The 18,602-nt window shown below is 37.6% G+C and overlaps 1 protein-coding gene across 5 annotated transcripts in view; it reads right to left on the reverse strand.

Moving 5' to 3' along the window:
* The window catches only part of LOC109105329 (zinc finger protein 385B-like), a 117,327-nt gene that overhangs the window by 45,565 nt on the left and 53,160 nt on the right, over positions 1-18,602 (reverse strand). The window contains exon 1 of one of the 5 annotated variants that reach the window (XM_042764198.1): positions 10,432-10,565. The exons of 3 other annotated variants lie outside the window; for them this stretch is intronic. In XM_042764198.1, the coding sequence (XP_042620132.1) occupies positions 10,432-10,453 (22 nt within the window). In that variant the 5' untranslated portion in view covers positions 10,454-10,565. Of the gene's footprint in view, positions 1-8,680; positions 9,193-10,431; positions 10,566-18,602 lie in introns of those variants that run through there. One more of the 5 variants, XM_042764199.1, reaches the window with a different exon arrangement.

Here is an 18,602-nt window from a genome sequence, read left to right on the forward strand (position 1 = left end):
AACGACCTACCATAGTTAACTGGTCAAAAGTGGCAGTCAAGACTTTTTACATTCTTACAACTATTAACTTATTTTATTTATTTATTACAAATTAATGCTGTTCTTTTGAACTTTCTAATCATCCAAAAATCCTGAAAAAAGTATAATGATTTACACAAAAATATTAAGCAGCACAACTGTTACCGATTACCATCAATAGAGTCCTCTTCGAATACGTGTCTCATTAAAATCCAAATACAGAAGAATTCCTTGGATTTTTAACACACACATTTAAAGGTGACTCTATCGCCCCCTTGAGTTCTGAGGGTTGTTACTTCCAGAACAGTACTGTACTGTACAATGGGACCTTGCCTGCAAAGTCACATCTGTCTTTGCATATTTGGAATAAAAATGTCTCTGACTTTAGTTGAATGAACACAAAGACAATGTTACAAAACACATCATTCCATTCTCAAAGCGTCGCTGCTGTCTACCATCTGTTTAGTGCACTCAAACAGTACTTCACAATAAAATGGGTTTACTTATCTCAAATTCTGCCTTTTGAGTAATACACACAAGAACCAGACCGCTACAGATTGTTCTGGAACACATTTTGTGGGAGATGATGGTAAAGCTTCGCCCCCTCCCTCAGGTGTAAGCGTGAGAGAAGAAGAGTGGTGTTTGTTCTCCTGAAAGGGGGCAGACATACTTACTAAAAGTGAGTGTGCAAATAGAAGCGAGGTCCATGAGTGAAAGTGCAAATGAGAAGATGCATTTCAGCTATACTGAGAAAGGTTACCCTCGCTTTCTCAATCACCCTGTGGAATAGTGGGTGGTGAATCTTTTACTCTTATTTTACTCTATATATGTACTCACCGAGATTGACTCAATCCACCTGCAAGAGATGGCGGATGGAACAAGCGATAAAGGCTGGAAGAAGACAGAAGAGGTGGAGGAAGATGAGGGTGGAATCAAAGGGAATCTTGTGTCTGGATCCTGAGAAGATGCAATGCATCCCACCGCAAAAATCCACAGCTGTCAGACCCTCACCGTCAGAATGAAGTGCAGGAGTGTCCGCGGATGGATCGTTTGGTGTAATATACTCTCATGTTGACAGAAGGATTAGAGGTTCTCGGGAGGATAATGACTGGGAGACAATGCTATGGGAATGTTCAAGAGATCCATCACCTGCTTTCTGGGCACCTGTGAACTTACCACACTGAGACGTGCCAGCAATGGGGCCACAGCTAAATTTGTGTCCAGCTCACTGAGAGACATGCATCAGAGACGTAATGTTGGCGGAAAACAGCATGAAAGAAATACCACCAATATCAAATATACCAAAGCAAAACCACCAGAAGAAAGAAAGAAAGATAGAAAGAAAGAAAGAAAGAAAGAAAGAAAGAAAGAAAGAAAGAAAGAAAGAAAGAAAGTAGACTGTGTCCAGTTATTCAACTACAACACTTCAGCCAAAAATTGCCTGACATGTTGGCAGCTTGTCAATAATATGATTACTAGTTTCCCTAGGCGTTTTCTGAAAACTGTATCTAGATAAAAACATTCAGTATCACAGTAAACTGTTAAAAGCTGGGATGAAGAAAAGGGAAGAGTAAAATCAAACTAAATATTTCCACTTCCAAAAGAAAACGTGAGTGTTTTTGCCTTGCAAAGAGTCTTCTAGTTGTTTGATACTATTGCTAAGATGCTCTTAGTGGTGTTTAACACAGTTGCTAGGGTGTTCTGTGTGATTGCTAAAGCTTTTCCAGGGGGTCGCTAAAGTGTTCTGAACGTTTTAGAGCAATGCTATGTGGTGTTCTAGGTGGTTGTTAGGCAGTTAATAGGGTGTTTTGGGTGGTTGTAAAGGTTTTGTTGAAGTGTTCAAAATGGTTTTAGCGTACTAAAAAACAAAAGTGGTTTTAGGTCTTGCTAAAGTGCTGTTTTGCGTCAGGCCAAACAACGCCCATTAGTCATTCTAAATTCACTGTAAACCACAGCTTCTTGGGGCTTATAAAACGGTTACCACAAAACACATATATTAAAGGCAACATATATGTATCGGTATGTTACTTTTTAAAGTTTAATCATTAAATAATCAACCTTCCACTAGAAAAAGAGTCCCTGAAAGTCATAGTGAATGGTAATAGATTGTTCTTTTAACATTCCTCATCTTATGAACTCAATGAACTTACAGTACTGTACCTGAAACAGAAAACTTTTAAATAAGATTCCCTCTATACTTCAGAAACTGTGGGCTTCCACACTCAATTGTGCACATCAACGTTTCTCCCTCATTAGTAGGGTTGCAAAGGGGTGGAAAATTTTTGGTAAATTTCCGGAAACTTTCCAAAAAATCCCTGGAATATTCCAAAAAAATCCTGGAAAGTTTCCAAAATTTTCTACATTTACTGGAAATTTTCCACCTTTTTGCAACCCTACTGATGAGAAGACTTTCTTTTATGAAGAGTGTGGTCTCAAAATTAGAGGTGAAAGACAAACATAACAGCAACAGGTGTCGCTCATACTTCATTAAATAATATTTTATTTAATATATATTTTACAAGGGCTTTGAATGCGGCTCATCCAATCAGAAACAAGGACTGGAACTATCAGTTTAAATTTTAAGGCTACGGTCACACAAGATCGCACTCCATTCACTTCCATTCATTCACATGCATAAGTTGTACACCAGTTTCAGCTTCCGCTTGATACCAAAGCTGATCTGTGAATTAAAAAACAAACAAAACAAAAGACATTTATTTGAACAAAAGAGGATCTAAGCAACAACAGAACACACAAACTTAAAAGATAACTTTGTACCCCATGTGATTTAAAAACCCAGCATGACTGCAGCAAAAAGCTATGGAATCATTCCATATTGGACGAGCTACTCAATGAAACCACCAAAAAACTGCTAACCCTAAGCATGAATAACAAAAATGGTAATGTCTGGCTTAGCAAGAAGCAACGATAATTAAAAGCTCACAAAAAGTGCAAATAGATGCAGCGCAAGACAAACACAGAGATTTACGAGACTGTAATGTTCGGAAAAGTGGGAGATCACAAAACGCAAACAATCGTTAAGTCACCAACATCTGTTATGCAAAGAACAATAACAAGATCATTAAACCGGGCTGCCACTGGATCACTGGCACACGACTCGGGGAGCATGTTTCATTATTCACACTAAGAACAAACCCTGTCACATTCAGCGAGCGGAGCGACAAGTCCCCCTGTTGGAAACAGATCTGCATTAACGAACCTCCCGTAAAGTGCAAGTGATACAATTAGGGCTGTACGTGTTCACCTGATTTTCGAATAAAAGCATCAGCCGGCCAGGATCAAATGACACATTTGTGCTTTTCATGTGGCTCTGCATAAGCATTTTGCTTTTAACAAAAGAACTGTCAAAAACAGAAACGTAAATATCACTCTCTTAAGAGTACACTCGGCTTTGCTGCAACCAACATGCTCGTATCCAAACGCAACTCTCTTGCTGTGCAAATTACTAGTGATTTTACCAGTGGCAATACTTGTTGTTTCAGCTCTGTGGTTTCCATGGAGACTAAGGAACAGCAGGAACAGGAGAACCCCTTGTCACGCTCGAACCCAAACTCTGTCCCTTACGCTTGTTTCCAAGTAACAACATCTCTCTCTTTAGTAACAACATCCCTTGAGCAGACAGACACATAGACAGACAGACAGACCAAATGCCCCCTCTGGCCACCCATGTTAATGTGCTTTGGGTGTTGTTTTTATCAAAGAATCTCAAATGCCTTCTAAAAGCCAGCTCTGAGCGTTGGCAACTTGGCACGCCACTCCAAAACCCCAAGGGCTGGTTCGAAACGTACCTTGCGTCGGCCCCGGTAGGTTTGCTCCCGCGCTGCGTGGGCCTATGCTCCAAGTGACTTCTCTCTCTCTCTCCCCAGAGTATTCTCTGATTTTACTTTATCAAACCATATTGGGCATTAATATTCAGTGCAGTGAGAAGCATAGAAGTACATGCAAATCAAATCCTATCAAGGGGATTATTGCATCGCTCAAAGCTACGGCTGACACATTCGCTATGTACGTCTGCCGTGCCATTCCTCCTGGGCAGGAGTTACGCTTTTGCGTCAATTAAAACCAAAACGGCGGCTGTATTAACCTAAGGTCAATATGAGAGTCCTGTAGATTTATCACTGTTACTGCTGACAGTGTTGTTTGCTATAACAAATGTTTGCAATTACGATTACTTCGCAGTGAAGCGTGGAAGAGCGCTTCGACTCTAATTACAGATAAGAGACCAGGTGCACAAATGGTGACCAGGGTAATTGTCATGCATATCAGTGCAGTCTACCATAGCAACACAAGACACTTGGTACCTGCAAACTTATTTCCTTTAATGATCTGGAAATATTTTAAAACAATGGACCTCAGAGTCTCACTCACTTTGCATATTGATAGATCTGAGCTTAAAGGAAGAGTCCACCCACAAATGAAGATTCTGTCACTATTCACTTACCCTTATGTCGTTCTAAATCTGTATGACTTACTTTCTTACGTGGAACACAAATTATGATATGTTCAGGGTCCAAACAACATTGTACCCCACTGGCTTTCATTTTAAGGTCCAAAAATAATTCAAATATCTTCACAGAAGAAAAAAAAAGCCATATGTGTTTAGAATAGGAATTTTGCTTCTATACTAAATGTACAGTGGGACTCAAAAATTGGTGGTATTGTTAAAAGTGGGTGATACAAACCAGAATGGAGTCAGATGTTTGAAGTAAAGGAGTTTGGTGACATCACAGAAAAAGTCATTTCAGGGGTGAAGCAAAAATACATTTAATATTTAAACCTTAATACTTTTATTCAGCAAGGACACATTAAATTGGCCTACAGTAAAGACTTTCACAGTGGTACGAAAATATCTATTTCAAATAAATGCTGTTCTTTAGAACTTTCTATTCATCAAATAATACTGAAAAACACATATTACAGAATCCACAAAAATAATAAAATATATATTTTTTTTATTTTTTTTTTTTTGAGGAGAATATGAGTATTTTATTGTTGTGTGTGGGGTATTGTGTGACTGTGTGACTGGAGTAATGATGCTGAGAAATTAGCTTTGCCAGCACAGGAATAAATTACATTTGAACATATATTAAAATAGAGAACAGTTCTTTTAAATTGCAATAATATTTCACAATATTACTGTTTTAATGTAGATTCAAATAAATGCATCCTTGGTAAGAATAACAGACTTCTTTCAAAAACCTTACAGACCCCAAACTTGATAAGCGATTAAAAAAAATCAATGCATCTGCCTTTTTACTTTCTTTATGCAACATACTCATGAGTCAGCATTCTATGACCATTTTGAATTTAAGTTTTATTTAAGGGTTGGGGGGATTCAGAGTTGCATTCAGAGTTGTTTACACTGTTAAGGAGTTGGATTCTCATGCTAAGCATGGACAAAGTTTCAAAAAATAATTTAGACATGACGGAGTATTTTTTCAGAGTTTTTTTTCAATCGTGCCTCTTCATGACGTAGACGAGGGTGGAACTCCTTATATGGGCATTTCTCCCGGAAAAATGCACCCGTGCAAGCATCGACCAGAGCGAGAGCAGATCGCGCCCATCAACGAGCTTCATCCGGTGGCAGTGCTGCACGGTACTTGCTAGGGTAGAACCGAGTGGTAACCTCCCGCTCTCTCTCGTGAAGCCAACAAGGAAGTTACTCAAACTGCAATTCATCGACTGGCCGCAAAAGGGAATCGGTCCCATAGACTCCCCATGTTAAAATACCCAACTTTACAGCAGAAAAAAACATGTTTACAGCCTGGTTCAAAAAATGCTTTTGGTCTATATAGCTAATTTTGCCCTTCATGACAACTGTGAGGGGGGTGAATTTTTTTAGAACTCATCCGTTTAAATTATATTAAGCCTTAAAGTTCTGCATAATTAAGGGTGTGGCCACTTGAGTGACAGGTGGATAGCCGCTGCTGACAATGCCCTTGCGCTAGGTGGGTGTGGCTTCAGCAACCAGCTCCTGCCTTTTTGCCCATTTTCGATTATCCGGGAGAGTTGCGCGGTGACACGCTGCCAAGATGGCGACGGCCCACTCTGCACACTTTGAGCTTCAAAAACGCTCTTCAGGAGTCTACGGGTGAGGTCATGGACACTACGACCATGTTTTTATACAGTCTATGGGAAGAACGTCTCCAAAGAAGTGTGTTTTTGGTTGTAAGAGAAAGATAACTTTGTTCTGCTTCCTAAAGAACCCAGCATTACGTAAACAGTGGATACAGTTTGTTTTTCCGGGGCAGCAACAGAGTTCCACAAGTGTGTTTGTTAACAAACGTTTTATAAACAAGGCCCAGTTCAACACTGGATTTGCACATTGTTTGATACTGAAAGATGGAGCAGTCCCAGCTATAAAAGATCCCGGTCATGATTCAGAACTGTAGATGGTAGATGGTAAGTGAAACGCCATCAAGTGTCTTTTATGTTAGCGTTCAGCGCTCAAGTGCGCATCACTCTTTAGCTCCGCCCACAGCGTGCATCCAGGAGCTCGGCTTTTTCTGGAGAGAATCGTAAAGCTGTGTCTTTCTTTTATAAATATGATCAAACTAAAGACTTTTTGGAAATATGAAGGATCCAGTGCTACTCTATAGGTACTCAAGTTTGGGTACTCAACATGAGACTCTGTGTGTTATGCCCCCTTTAAGATATAACAATTGCGCAACTGGCCAACAGGGCAGCACAACAGGACTGGAGGGAATCATAATTAAGATGGTCTAATCTGTCTCATGAAGTCAAGTATAGCAAGCCAAAGAGCATTCCCTCTTTCAACACTCAACTATCAGATTCCTCTGACAGAAAGAGGAAACGGTGAGAGAGAGAGAGCGAGAGAGAGGAGAGAGAGAGAGAGAGAGAGAGGAGAGAGAGAAAGAGAGAGCACGCTTCTTGCTTCTTCCTAGATCAACAAAACCTCTTTTGCTCACAGGGGATGATGCTCAAATACAGTGCTTAAATATTTAATCGCATATACACCAATTTAAGAAACCTGATTATGCAAATGCCTCCTCAATGAGAGACATTATTTTCTGATATCAAATGATGTAGAATCTGCTTTGAAACATTATTTTTGGTATATGGAATGTTATGAATGTTTGAATATACCTGTGTGGGCATAAACACTTCTAAAAATGGTAGTAGTGGGTGAACATTCCTGGATGAAAAACTAAACCAGTTTTCGATTAGTATTCTGTATTGAGCAACTGATGAGATCAGAAGTCATGTACTACACCTCCACACTGTGCAAAGAACATGATGCACTTGTTTGAAAGAGAGAAAACAATAAATAAATAAATAAATACCACAGGGGAAATAAAATATGAAATGTATTATTTTCTTTCTTTTTTTGACAAATTAAATTAAATAATTAAATTACAGGTTAAAACAAAATAAAATATAATAAAATAAAAAAATAAAATAAAACAAAACAAAATGTTCATCAGTTGTTTGGGGGGAAAAAAAGGAGTCACAATGATTTTTTTGGTGTTAACTGACATTCTGTCAAACTATAAATTATGTTATTTCTGTGTCACTAATGCCACCCAATAAAACTGATTTTGTTTTCAAACAGGTTTCCATGAGCACACACAGTCTTCCCTAATTCAACAGATCGTCTCGTCCCAAACTCATGCCATGCTATGTCTGGATAATTAAACAGCATAATGTTTTGATACAGCCACAGAGCCACAGTGTTTTCTCTTTTCGGTCAAATCACCCCATAAATGGCTTACTTACAGTCTCTGCACATTAAAATGGGGCATAAAAAAGTATTTGAATATTAAATGCAAAACTCTGCACTGAACTCGTTTCTTTTAGTCACTCCATTAGTGCAATGGAGCTGCAAGCTTAACGAAACTGCTGAAGTTCTGGCAAAAGACTGAGCCCTCCAGGTCTTCTCCACGGGGGGCTTCGGGAGACTGGCAGACAGCCGCACAGCGACCTTCTCTGAAATGTGTCACTGCATTAGTACTTCATCGAATGAGGCGCTCCTCGGAGAGGCTTTCCATCGTGCTCGTATCAATGAGCTTTTGAAGAAGCCCAATCCCTCATGAACACCCACACGTTGGTGGTTGAGCATGTAAGCCGCAATGTCACACTACGAGGGTGATCAGCACACGTTCAGAGCGGCTAGGTTGTGAGTATGACGTGAAACAATTCTGGATCAAATATGTTAAGCATGAAAATCAAGTGTGTCAGAAAGCCAACAATTTAACAAATTATTACAAAACTATACATCTGGACATACTGTAAGCCGTCAGGTATTACAATATCAAATGTCTGATCTTTAAATGAACTATCAATTGTCTTTACTGCAATAAGGATACAGTCAGTCTGTTTAGAGAAGTTAACGTCAGCCTAAGATGTCGCGCTGTATTAGTGATGGCACAAACTTAACCCACATAAACAAAATAATGGTGCTGACAGGATCTCTTACATAAATCCAGAGCACAGTTGTATTTCAAAGCTCAGTTCCCCTGCCAAACAAACAGCAAACGAAACAGAATAAATCTCAAGCCACTCTCAACTACATATCTGGTTTGAAGGCAGGTCCGTTCTGACACATTCTTTCAGATGTTTACCACTGTGCTGCACAGGAAAAGAAGCATGCAGATGAAACGATGTCATAAACTGTACTCACCTAAGAGCATGGCTGTTTAGGTGCAGCTGGTGAGTGTTTTTGTGCCGGTCAAGCTCAGTGGTGAAGCACTCGTGCAGTACAGCGCTGACAGAGAGAGAATACACTCTGAACGCGTGCTGCTCTTAGCTGAGACGAAGCGGGGAGAGAGAGAGAGAGAGAGAGAGAGAGAGAGAGAGAGAGAGAGAGTCTGTCCAGAGACGTAGTCAGCAGATGCGGCTCCCACAGTCCCTCTGAGCGTGAAGAAAAATGGAAAATCTGGGTCGCTGCGCTCTGGATGTGGCACGAGATGCTGTGTAAAATCAGCAGAGCAGCTGATCAGACAGGGTTTTGGCCGATCTGCTTTGGAAAATCGCACACCTGGCTGTGATTCAGCTCGTAGGAATCTGGATATCGTAAATCAGGTGCAACCCCAGTCTCACTTTGTGAACGCTGGAACACAGACTCGTCACTCAGATGATGTAGAAAGAGTCAGCGTTGGAGAGTGAGTGCTATAGAGGCTCCAGTTAAGAATGGATCAAATATTAAGCAAAATATCCCTTATGAAAGTAAGGTGTGGGGTGCACTAATAAATCGAGAAATATCCAATGTGCATGGCAAAAGAAATCCTGTTTCACCATCAGGTTTCTATTGTATATATCATTAAAAATCTCATTTTCAATACATTAACATGAGTAGACTGCTGTTCTACAATAAGTCTTCACTGTCACTTTTGATCAACTTAATTTCACATAGCTGACTTGTATTAATTTCTTTAAAAAATAAAAAATAAAAAAATAAATAAAAAACACTGTCTCTAAACTTTTAATCAGTAATATATACATTTACACTACTTAGCAAAAAAAAAAAGACTGCTAAAAATGCTAAATATATAAAGTCTGTGGTTTATTGATATCTCAGATCAGTACAGTACTTATATAAATATGTGCTATCCGATCCTTTAAAGACATAATGTGGCAGAACACCTGTTCTCTGTGTCCAAAAGAAAACCAGCAACCTTGACAAAGTACAGACACAGTAAATACAACTAAACAACAGAAACCTCTGGACAGAATCACACGTCAGCCACCGAGATAAATGACAGCACCTACAATGAAAACAAAATTAAATCGTGACTGAGCTGCAGCGATATGCCGCATTTGCAGAGAAATCCTAATATGACTCTGTCATAGCAGTCCTCATTGTGCAAATATGCCATGATCAATAACAAAAGCAGATCCACTCTCAGAGAAAACATCCGACCACACAGTGACTTCATGAAGGAATCGCTCTAAACATGTTTAAATAAATACACAGGTGGAGAGGAGGAGTAAATCTGGGGGTGAGACATCTGTGACTGGGCTTTTTTCAGGTCTCAAAGCCCTTCATCTGGTATCAGGTTTCCTAGGGAACATTTTGAAAGAACTTAAACAGAATTATCTTGGGATCAAGTTACTCTTCTGGCTCGCGATGAGTACAAAGACCTCACATTCATGAATACAACGGTTCATGGCATGTAAATCCAAGGGCTTACAAAGGAGAGACAGAGACACAGGCAAGGGTTGCAGCGGAGGAAATGGCAAAATGAGATTACATTCAACCAATCCTACTTCCACACAACCTTGTTTTTGAAGTGCCTAGATCTGGTTTGCGACCTACACATTCGACCTGAATGGAAACTCGTAATCGCTGTCCACTTGGACATACCAGAAGTATTATTTTAGTGTCTTATATTAGGTTGCAGAGTCCATAAGAGTTACAATGAGCTGACAAACCTGTCACAGCAGCAATTTCCATCGCCTTTTCAGCAGAAATCCATTTCGGAGAACAACGGTTTGCACAACAATGCTTCGCACTTCTCCCAACACCGCTGTCCTGATCATCACGACAAATGTTCCAGCGTCCAGTTGGTGCCCGCGGACCCTAGGAGGTTATGATGGGTTATTACACCCTCCCCCCCGGAGGTGCTGATGTGATTTACAGGGACAGGGACAGCGGCATCTGTTTGCAGCATTTCAGCAACTGAAAGTTTGTCTCCTTCTCTGGTTTCAGTGCTGGATAGACAAGCGCTGATCACTTAGCAGACTGCCTCCATTACGTTCCACAATCTACTCTAACCTTTCTCTGTTTACAACAACATGCAAAGCTAAGGGGGAACTATAAATATAGGAAGCATATCAAGGATTCTTTCCATTGACAATACAATGCAGTCTTGAATTCCGAGTGTCGCACAGTGTGAGGTTTGCTTCTGGCCCGAAAATAAATGACTTAAAAGGGATAGTTTACTGAAATGAAAATTCTGTCATTTTTATGCTACACGTCATTCCAAACCCACAAGACTTTGGTTAATCTTCGAAATATTTTTAATGGAGCCCTCTGGTTTCTGTCGCTCCATTGAAAATCCAGGTAACCAAAACTTAGAAGATCCATAAAGACTTCGTAAAACAAATCCATTTGAATCGAGGGGTCTTGATTTGTGTGAATTTATTTTATGCCTTTTTTTTTGGACCTTTTTGGATCTTATTTGGTAACCTGGACTTTCAGTGATGAGATTGAAACCTCTTTTAAGTTCAGTTAAAATACCTTAATTTGGGTTTCAAAGATTATCCAAAGTCTTATGGGATTGAAAGGACATGAGTAAATAATAGATGACAAGATTAAATTTTTTGGGTCTATCACTTTAAGGAAGTCCTTCCACTGGTCACCCCAAACTCACACTATTGGTTAAAAAAAAAAAAAGTGTTAAGCATGAAAGAATACAGTATATTTTTTTGTATTATTTATATGCAATTATAGAATTTATTTATAATTTGAACTAGCTTATTTTTTCAGTTTTAAGTTTTAGTTATTTTATGTGCTTTTGTTATTTTTATTAGGTTTTACTTTTTACTTTATTATTATTACTTAATTATTTATTTTTTTCAGTTTGAGTAGTTTCAGTACTTCTTGAATAAAAATTAGAACAGAACTAACTGATCTAATATTTATATTGCATTTTATTATTTTAATTAACAAAATGATTTTTAGCTTTTATAGTTTCAATAGTTTTAGTTTTAACAGTTTTAAAAATAGATACAAAAAAGTAAAAAGAAGATAAATTGCAAAAGAAGTTTTTTTGGACCCCATTTTTACTGGACTAAATTGGATTGTGAGCACTGAGGGTGCTGTTTGAGACATTTCGTAAACTGCTCCATTTCACCTAGGTGCTGTCAAAGACATTCATTTGAGAACTGCTGCCCTAAGTGCTTGTTCGGCCTGTCGTCATTGTCTAGGATAGTATAGCATGTTTGAACGGTCAGGAATCACGGTCCTCTATAAGCATGCTATCAGGCCTCAGAGCTGTAAATAATCTTTCTTCTGGACAATAGCGAGTGTAAAGACTAAAAAGACAGAGTACCAGGCGGTTTGTGTCTTCTTACAGCGAGTCAGTTGCTTCAGATGGATATAATCTGTTTTATAATATACAGATTTCAGTTGTCATTTCCCAGAAGACAGATCAATACACTTAACAAACAGAAAAAAAAGAAAAGAAAATATATTTTAGAAATGAGCTGGAAAAAGGCTAGCCAAGCAAAATAAAAGCATCTCTCAGAAGTATCTGGGAATTTCCTCACTCATGAATATTTTTGATGCAGAATGTGTTTAATGCAATGAAGAGTTACAGCAGCCATAAAACATTTACATTTAGATTTTGCCTGAGCAAAACCAGCACAATGCTAGGGAGTCGCTATGTAGTTGCTACTATCAATGCCAATGTTAATTTTATTTATATAGCACCATTAAACAAAGAGAAGTGTGTTTTCTCAATTATACATTTTATTATACATCTTATTAATTTACCTAATTAACTGAACCTAATTTTATTGACTTAAGTAAACTGCAGACTGTTTAATTAAATGTGTTAATTGCTGTCTATTTATAGTTGTTTGAGAAATTTACTAGCAATTGGTTTCTACACCATTTATTTTATTTTATTTATTTTGAAGTTTTTGCAGTGCACACAACAACTTAAAAAAACAGCTAAGGATTATATGGAAAACAGCTGTTTGAAAATGTTGCAAAATGTTTATTTATTTTTTTATTCCCCAGAAAATAAACGTTAGATACTGTATATGGATGAGTAAATAACAATTTTATCACATAATATTATTTTAAAAAATGATCAGAATTGTACACCTAGATATAACAGATCTTAACTTTACTTGAACAAACCTAATAGATGTGAATAAGCCAAAAAAAAAAAAAAAAAAAAAATTAATTCAGCAATCAGATTAAACGGAGGGCGATGGCAATTTTGTTCAAGTTTCTTGCATCTCAGCAATGTCTCAAACAATGTCTAAAATCAAAAGTCAAATCAACTCAAATATTTCTCACCAAATCCATCCAAGAGCAAATGATCTGAGCTTCATAATTCTAATTGATTTTATGGCTTACTGTACACAAACAAGTGTTTAATTTGTTTTGATTAGTTTTTGATTTCCCCTAAAGCAATTTAGAAGAAACATCTGAGACAAAGAGGAATTTCTGAGCCACAACAGTTTCCTCTAATGTGCAGTGATTTTGATTCTGCAGGGAAAACCTGTTGCTTAAAGATGCTGTATTTAAGTTTTGGACTGTACTAAAGCATACAAATACCATAATATGTTTGCAGATATTTAAGAAACGTGCTAAGTTAACATACTTGTTTATCTGAAAAACCATGCTACAGTCAGTTATTCTCCTTTGAAAATGTGTGTTCTGGGCCAGAATGTCGGTCTCTGTTTACCCAATTGTATTTTGACACCCCAGGTCGCCAGTTGGCGGAAAACATAGCATATTTAATTTCATTCATCATCAAGTGCGCTCATTCTTGTTGGTGTCGTCAATCTGGCAACCTGCGTATGAGTCAAGTCTGAGGAGGAGGGGCCGGGTGAAAAAAACCCCTCTCCATTATTATGAATTTGGACTGAAATACCTAGTTCAACCACTCGGTGCCAATCCTACATACAGCAGCTTTAACTTTAACTTTAAGGTGGAAAGCATAATTTCTACAGTACCTGTTATGATCATTATTACTATTACTAACAATAACAATAATAAATACTAAGAAATTCTTACTATTTTTATTGATGTACATTGATTACTATTTAACAGGAGAAAGTAATAAAACACATTATTATTAATAACAGTAGTAATACTAGTCATCTCTGAAATGTTTAAACAATAATAATGAAAAATGATAAATACTAAGACATCAGTGTTATTATTTGTTCTAATTTATTATAATTTAAAAGAGGAGAAGAAAGTAACACATGCATAAATATTATTATTATTAGCCTTTAAATGTTTAAATAAAAATATGAAAGAATATGAATATCAGCTACTAAAGAATGATGCACATTAAGACCAAGCAAAGTAAATATATGCAATTATGATTTCAGGTTAACATTATGGGCGGTTGTGTGAGTTTGAGGCGGTTCTCATTAAAAGAATAACTGAAGAGAGCCAAGGTAAAACTCCCGCTGCCCTGTGAGTCAGCAAACTAGCAAAACCAGAGGCAATCTGGTGTCTGACATGCTTGCGTCTGGAACACACAGGGAAACCCTTTAGGCCTTTCCGATTTCACACGGTTCAGAATGAAACAATGTTTTATCGCTTTCTCTCTGGGCATTAGATCAGAATGACAACCACTACAAAGATTCCACTTCTGCAAGTTCACATTTTCCCAATTTGAAGATTTATTCCCTGCCGTCTTCACGCTCTTGGACACATCACACGCTGGGAACCTCTGCAGCCGGGACACAAATATTTCACTCAACATGGCTGGTTGCCTCTACCAGATTGTAAATCAAATAAGATCACAAGACTATATAAAATCTGCTTAAGAGAGTCCAAATAAAAGATGTTAGACACATTGCACTAATGAACTGGTGTGGTGTGGATTGCATACCTCAACAGGAGAGCCCAAGCCCAGAATCACTTGGTGCTGTCGCTGGCTCTAACAGGATTCTTCTGCACATTAGACATCAAAACACGTTGGAATGTGGACTGCCTGGTCTGTCTCTTTAATTTCTTTCAGCCCTCCCCTTGGGCCTGTCTATCTAGCTATCTTTATCTCTCACTATCCTGTTCTCTTGACCCCATCTGAATCTTCCAGAGTCCTTCACCTCCCTTTGTTTCTCCTTAAACGGTTTTATTTTAGGACTTCTTCTGAGGACCTTATCAAAGCTAGGGGCCAATCTCGCTGTGAGAGCTCCTTCTCATGCCAGTACAGTGCTGATTGAATTACCGCCCGGGTACTGGTTGTTTGTCATCGGCATTTGAGCTGTAGCCCCACAGTGACTGAAATGATCACTCATGTCAGGTGCTGCACAACTGCTTAATCCTGCTGTGATTTCTTCAGGCCGGGGCTGGGGCGAAATACAATCCCAATCGTGCCCCTGAGGCTGTGGAAACGTGGGACATGAGAATAGAAAAGGCAATTTGTGGAATTGCTGTGGTTGTCTGATACAGTAAAATCTCTCTTATAGGCTATTGATTAATATAATTCTAAATTTCTGTGCAAGATTTGGGTGTTCACTGATATTTAAAGGGGTCATATCATGCATTTTTAATCATTACATATTTCCCCTTGAGGTAGACTTACAACAAGCTCAAAGCATCTCAGAAGCATCTCACAACGTCTCAAACTGTGCTCCGATTGGGAAGTTCAAAAGTCTCGAAGCAAAAGTTTTATAACATTAAATAGCAAGTGATCAACACTTGCAAAATAGGCATAAATAAATAAGTGTCTCGTTATTAGTTATACTGTTCAATTGGTCTGCCTCTTAAATAAATAAATAAAAATTCAACCCCTTAAAAGACTTTATTTTTTTTTTTTACCCAAACAGCCATGATTTAGTTTTTAATGACCATTTCTCATCCTCTTTCTGAACCTTAGCACTAAACAAGTGTTTTTAATTTTATTTATTTATTTATTTTTAGTGCTGTACATTTAAGACTTTTATGAAAACACTCTTCAAAGCCTGAATTACACAGTAAACAATCTACACTAAAATTTGTTGATAGAATGTGCTACTCAAACTGTTAAGGTCAGACATTAAATTATCAATAATCCTGTTAAATTTCAGTTGCAAAAAATATGAAAAATCTGCAGGTGCTAAACACAGTCATGTATGAGGGGCCGTACAAGCCATAATTCATTCTGGCACTATATTATATATATATATATATATATATATATATATATATATATATATATATATATATATATATATATATATATATATATATATAATTTATTTGTTTTTCACTGTGGGGAGATTTCTGAGGTTGGATATTTTCAGTATGTTTTGGTAGTACAATGAACTCTTTTATCTCACAAGATCAAGGGAAATTTGATCCCTCATGAAATGACCCCTTTAATAGATTCCCATCTCATTGCTGAGCTTCACATTAAATTATTTGTGATGTTTTGAAAATAATGACTTGCTTCATTTCAAGTATATTTGTATTCATACCAAATACCACCAGTCATGCCAAAATCTGAATGAGGTTAAAGGAATTCCTCGAGTTCAATACAAGTTAAGCTTTATTGACAGCATCTGTGGCATACACTACCAACCAACAGTCTTGAGTCAGTGAGTTTTCTTTGAAAGACTTTTATATTAATCAAGGCTACAAATACAGTAAAAACAGTAACACTGTAAAGTTAAAAATAAATGTGTTAAAATATTTTAAAATGTATTTTATTCTTGTGATACATTTTAACATTTATCCTGGTGCCCCATGGACCTCAGTTGTAAGTGCATTATTGCAAACACAATTTTAGTTTGTTTTTACAAACTAAGCGATGAGAAAATATTTGTTTAGTAAACAGAGCTTAACTTGTATTACACATGGAAAGTTCCATCAATAGCAGAAAACTGAATCATACTCTAATAGTGTACACATTTGAAGCTTTTGAAGTAAGAATATCAAATACATTTAAATGCATCACTACATCGGTGCATCCGTGCACCAGAGGCCTGCTGGGAAATTCTCTAGAGAACAGTAGCTACAGGCCCCTATTGTTACACCACTAAAATGCCTCAAGAATGAATGGTGCTCAACTCACTGCAATATACCAATCTGAATGGTTTTAATCATGCTTGTAGAGTTAACTTATTCAATAATTGGCTCTCAAAAATGTCAGTCTACCCAGCTGCTACCCAGAAGCTTCTCAGGGAAAATTCTATCTAGTGTTGGAAGGGCGACGGCATCGCACCATCAGAGGAAGCTCATCAAAAATAGATTAGAGGGGCTTCATATCAAGTCTTTTCCAAATAAAGGCTCAAATACGCCTTGAAGAGTCTGGCATGGTGATTCCCTTAGTGCAGAACCATGTCTTATTCTGCTATGCCAGTTTCAGAAATTAGGTTGCAACTCTCAGGGGAATTTGCATACCCTTATCTTCGCTCATGAGCATGAGGAATGGGTTAATGAGCGGTGTATGTGGCCAGTCATTGTTTGGAGGTGGATATGAGGCCAGTCAAAGATTTACCTTCTGCTCGTGAAGAACTAGGTGTACTTCACTGCACAGTGGACAAGCCAAGCTGTCATTTTCCATCTGGACTTTTCTTCCAGCGAGATGTCCTTCATGCTAATTCTCTTTCCTTCCAAACACTTCTCAACTCGATCACTGCATTACATCCCTTATACTGAACTCCTGCTGGAGCTCTGTAATGGCCACCACTGCCGGGTTCATAAAAGTTCATGTTTACAGATTTTTTTTTTTTTATAGAGGAAGAAGCCCTGATGTCTCTTGGTTTCCTGATTTTTGTCCTCTTTGTTCCTAAGACCCATCGACTAAATCATATCCTTAAAGGGACACTTAGTGAAATATCATCAGTGTTAGATGAGCTCTGTGTCAGAATGAATTAGTCTGGCAATGAAGACAAGAGTCGGCCCTTTTAGAAGTTAGAAGTACAATCACTGGACTGACCTACAAAAGACTTCTACTGACCTCTTATAAAACTACACGCAATTTCCCAGTTTTAAGGACTGCAGAGCAATAAAGGCTAAATTGCAACCTGTAATGAACTGGGAGCCGATGAAAAGAGGTAATAAAAGGAGCTCCCAAGATCAATTTACAATAATGATGACAACTTGATTTCCCAGAGTCTCTACCAATGCAATCACGACTTTCATGTTTCAATGGTAAAACTAGTACAGGGCTTAACAACAACATTTTATGTTTGCTTAAATTTAGTTTTTTTTTTTTTACTTTTTTTTTTACTTTTTTGTACCTTTTATTTTAAACAATTTTTTTTACAAATTAATACAAATAATATATATATATATATATATATATATATATATATATATATATATATAAAATATATATATGATCTTGGGAGCTCCCATTATTACCTCTTTTCTACCTGGATCTTCTAGAAAGAGGGTTATTTATTTATTCATTATAAATATGTTGTGTACGCTAATTTTCCTCAACTTTAGGTGGCTCTGGATTTAACCATCTGTTTGTTTAGTTTTACTTTCTGCCAAAAGAATATTTACATTTTTCATATTGATTTTTCATATTCATATGCATTTTAAATGAATGCTTCCAAGACTAATCACAAGTCACTCCTATAATTCTGATAAAAAAAAAATTCAAATTAAGCAAGTCATAACAATACATGCACATGATCAACAAATGGAAGATTGTTGGAATGCAAAGGCCAAGCCAACTGGCCTGAAACTCTTTGACACTGGCTCCAGAACATCTTTACTGGTGAAACCCTGTAGTTTTAATCTAATCTGCCAGAGTTGGAAAACTCACGTCTTTGAGATTTGCACATAGACACAATCCTAAACATTAAAGACAAGTCAAATCAAAATGACACAAAAGCAGACAAACTGTGAGGCAGTTCAGAGGCAATTACTTTTGATGCTCTATGCTGAGAACGAAAATATGTGCACAGAC

This window comes from Cyprinus carpio, chromosome A9 (assembly GCF_018340385.1).
Source record: "Cyprinus carpio isolate SPL01 chromosome A9, ASM1834038v1, whole genome shotgun sequence".
Lineage (NCBI taxonomy): Eukaryota > Metazoa > Chordata > Actinopteri > Cypriniformes > Cyprinidae > Cyprinus > Cyprinus carpio.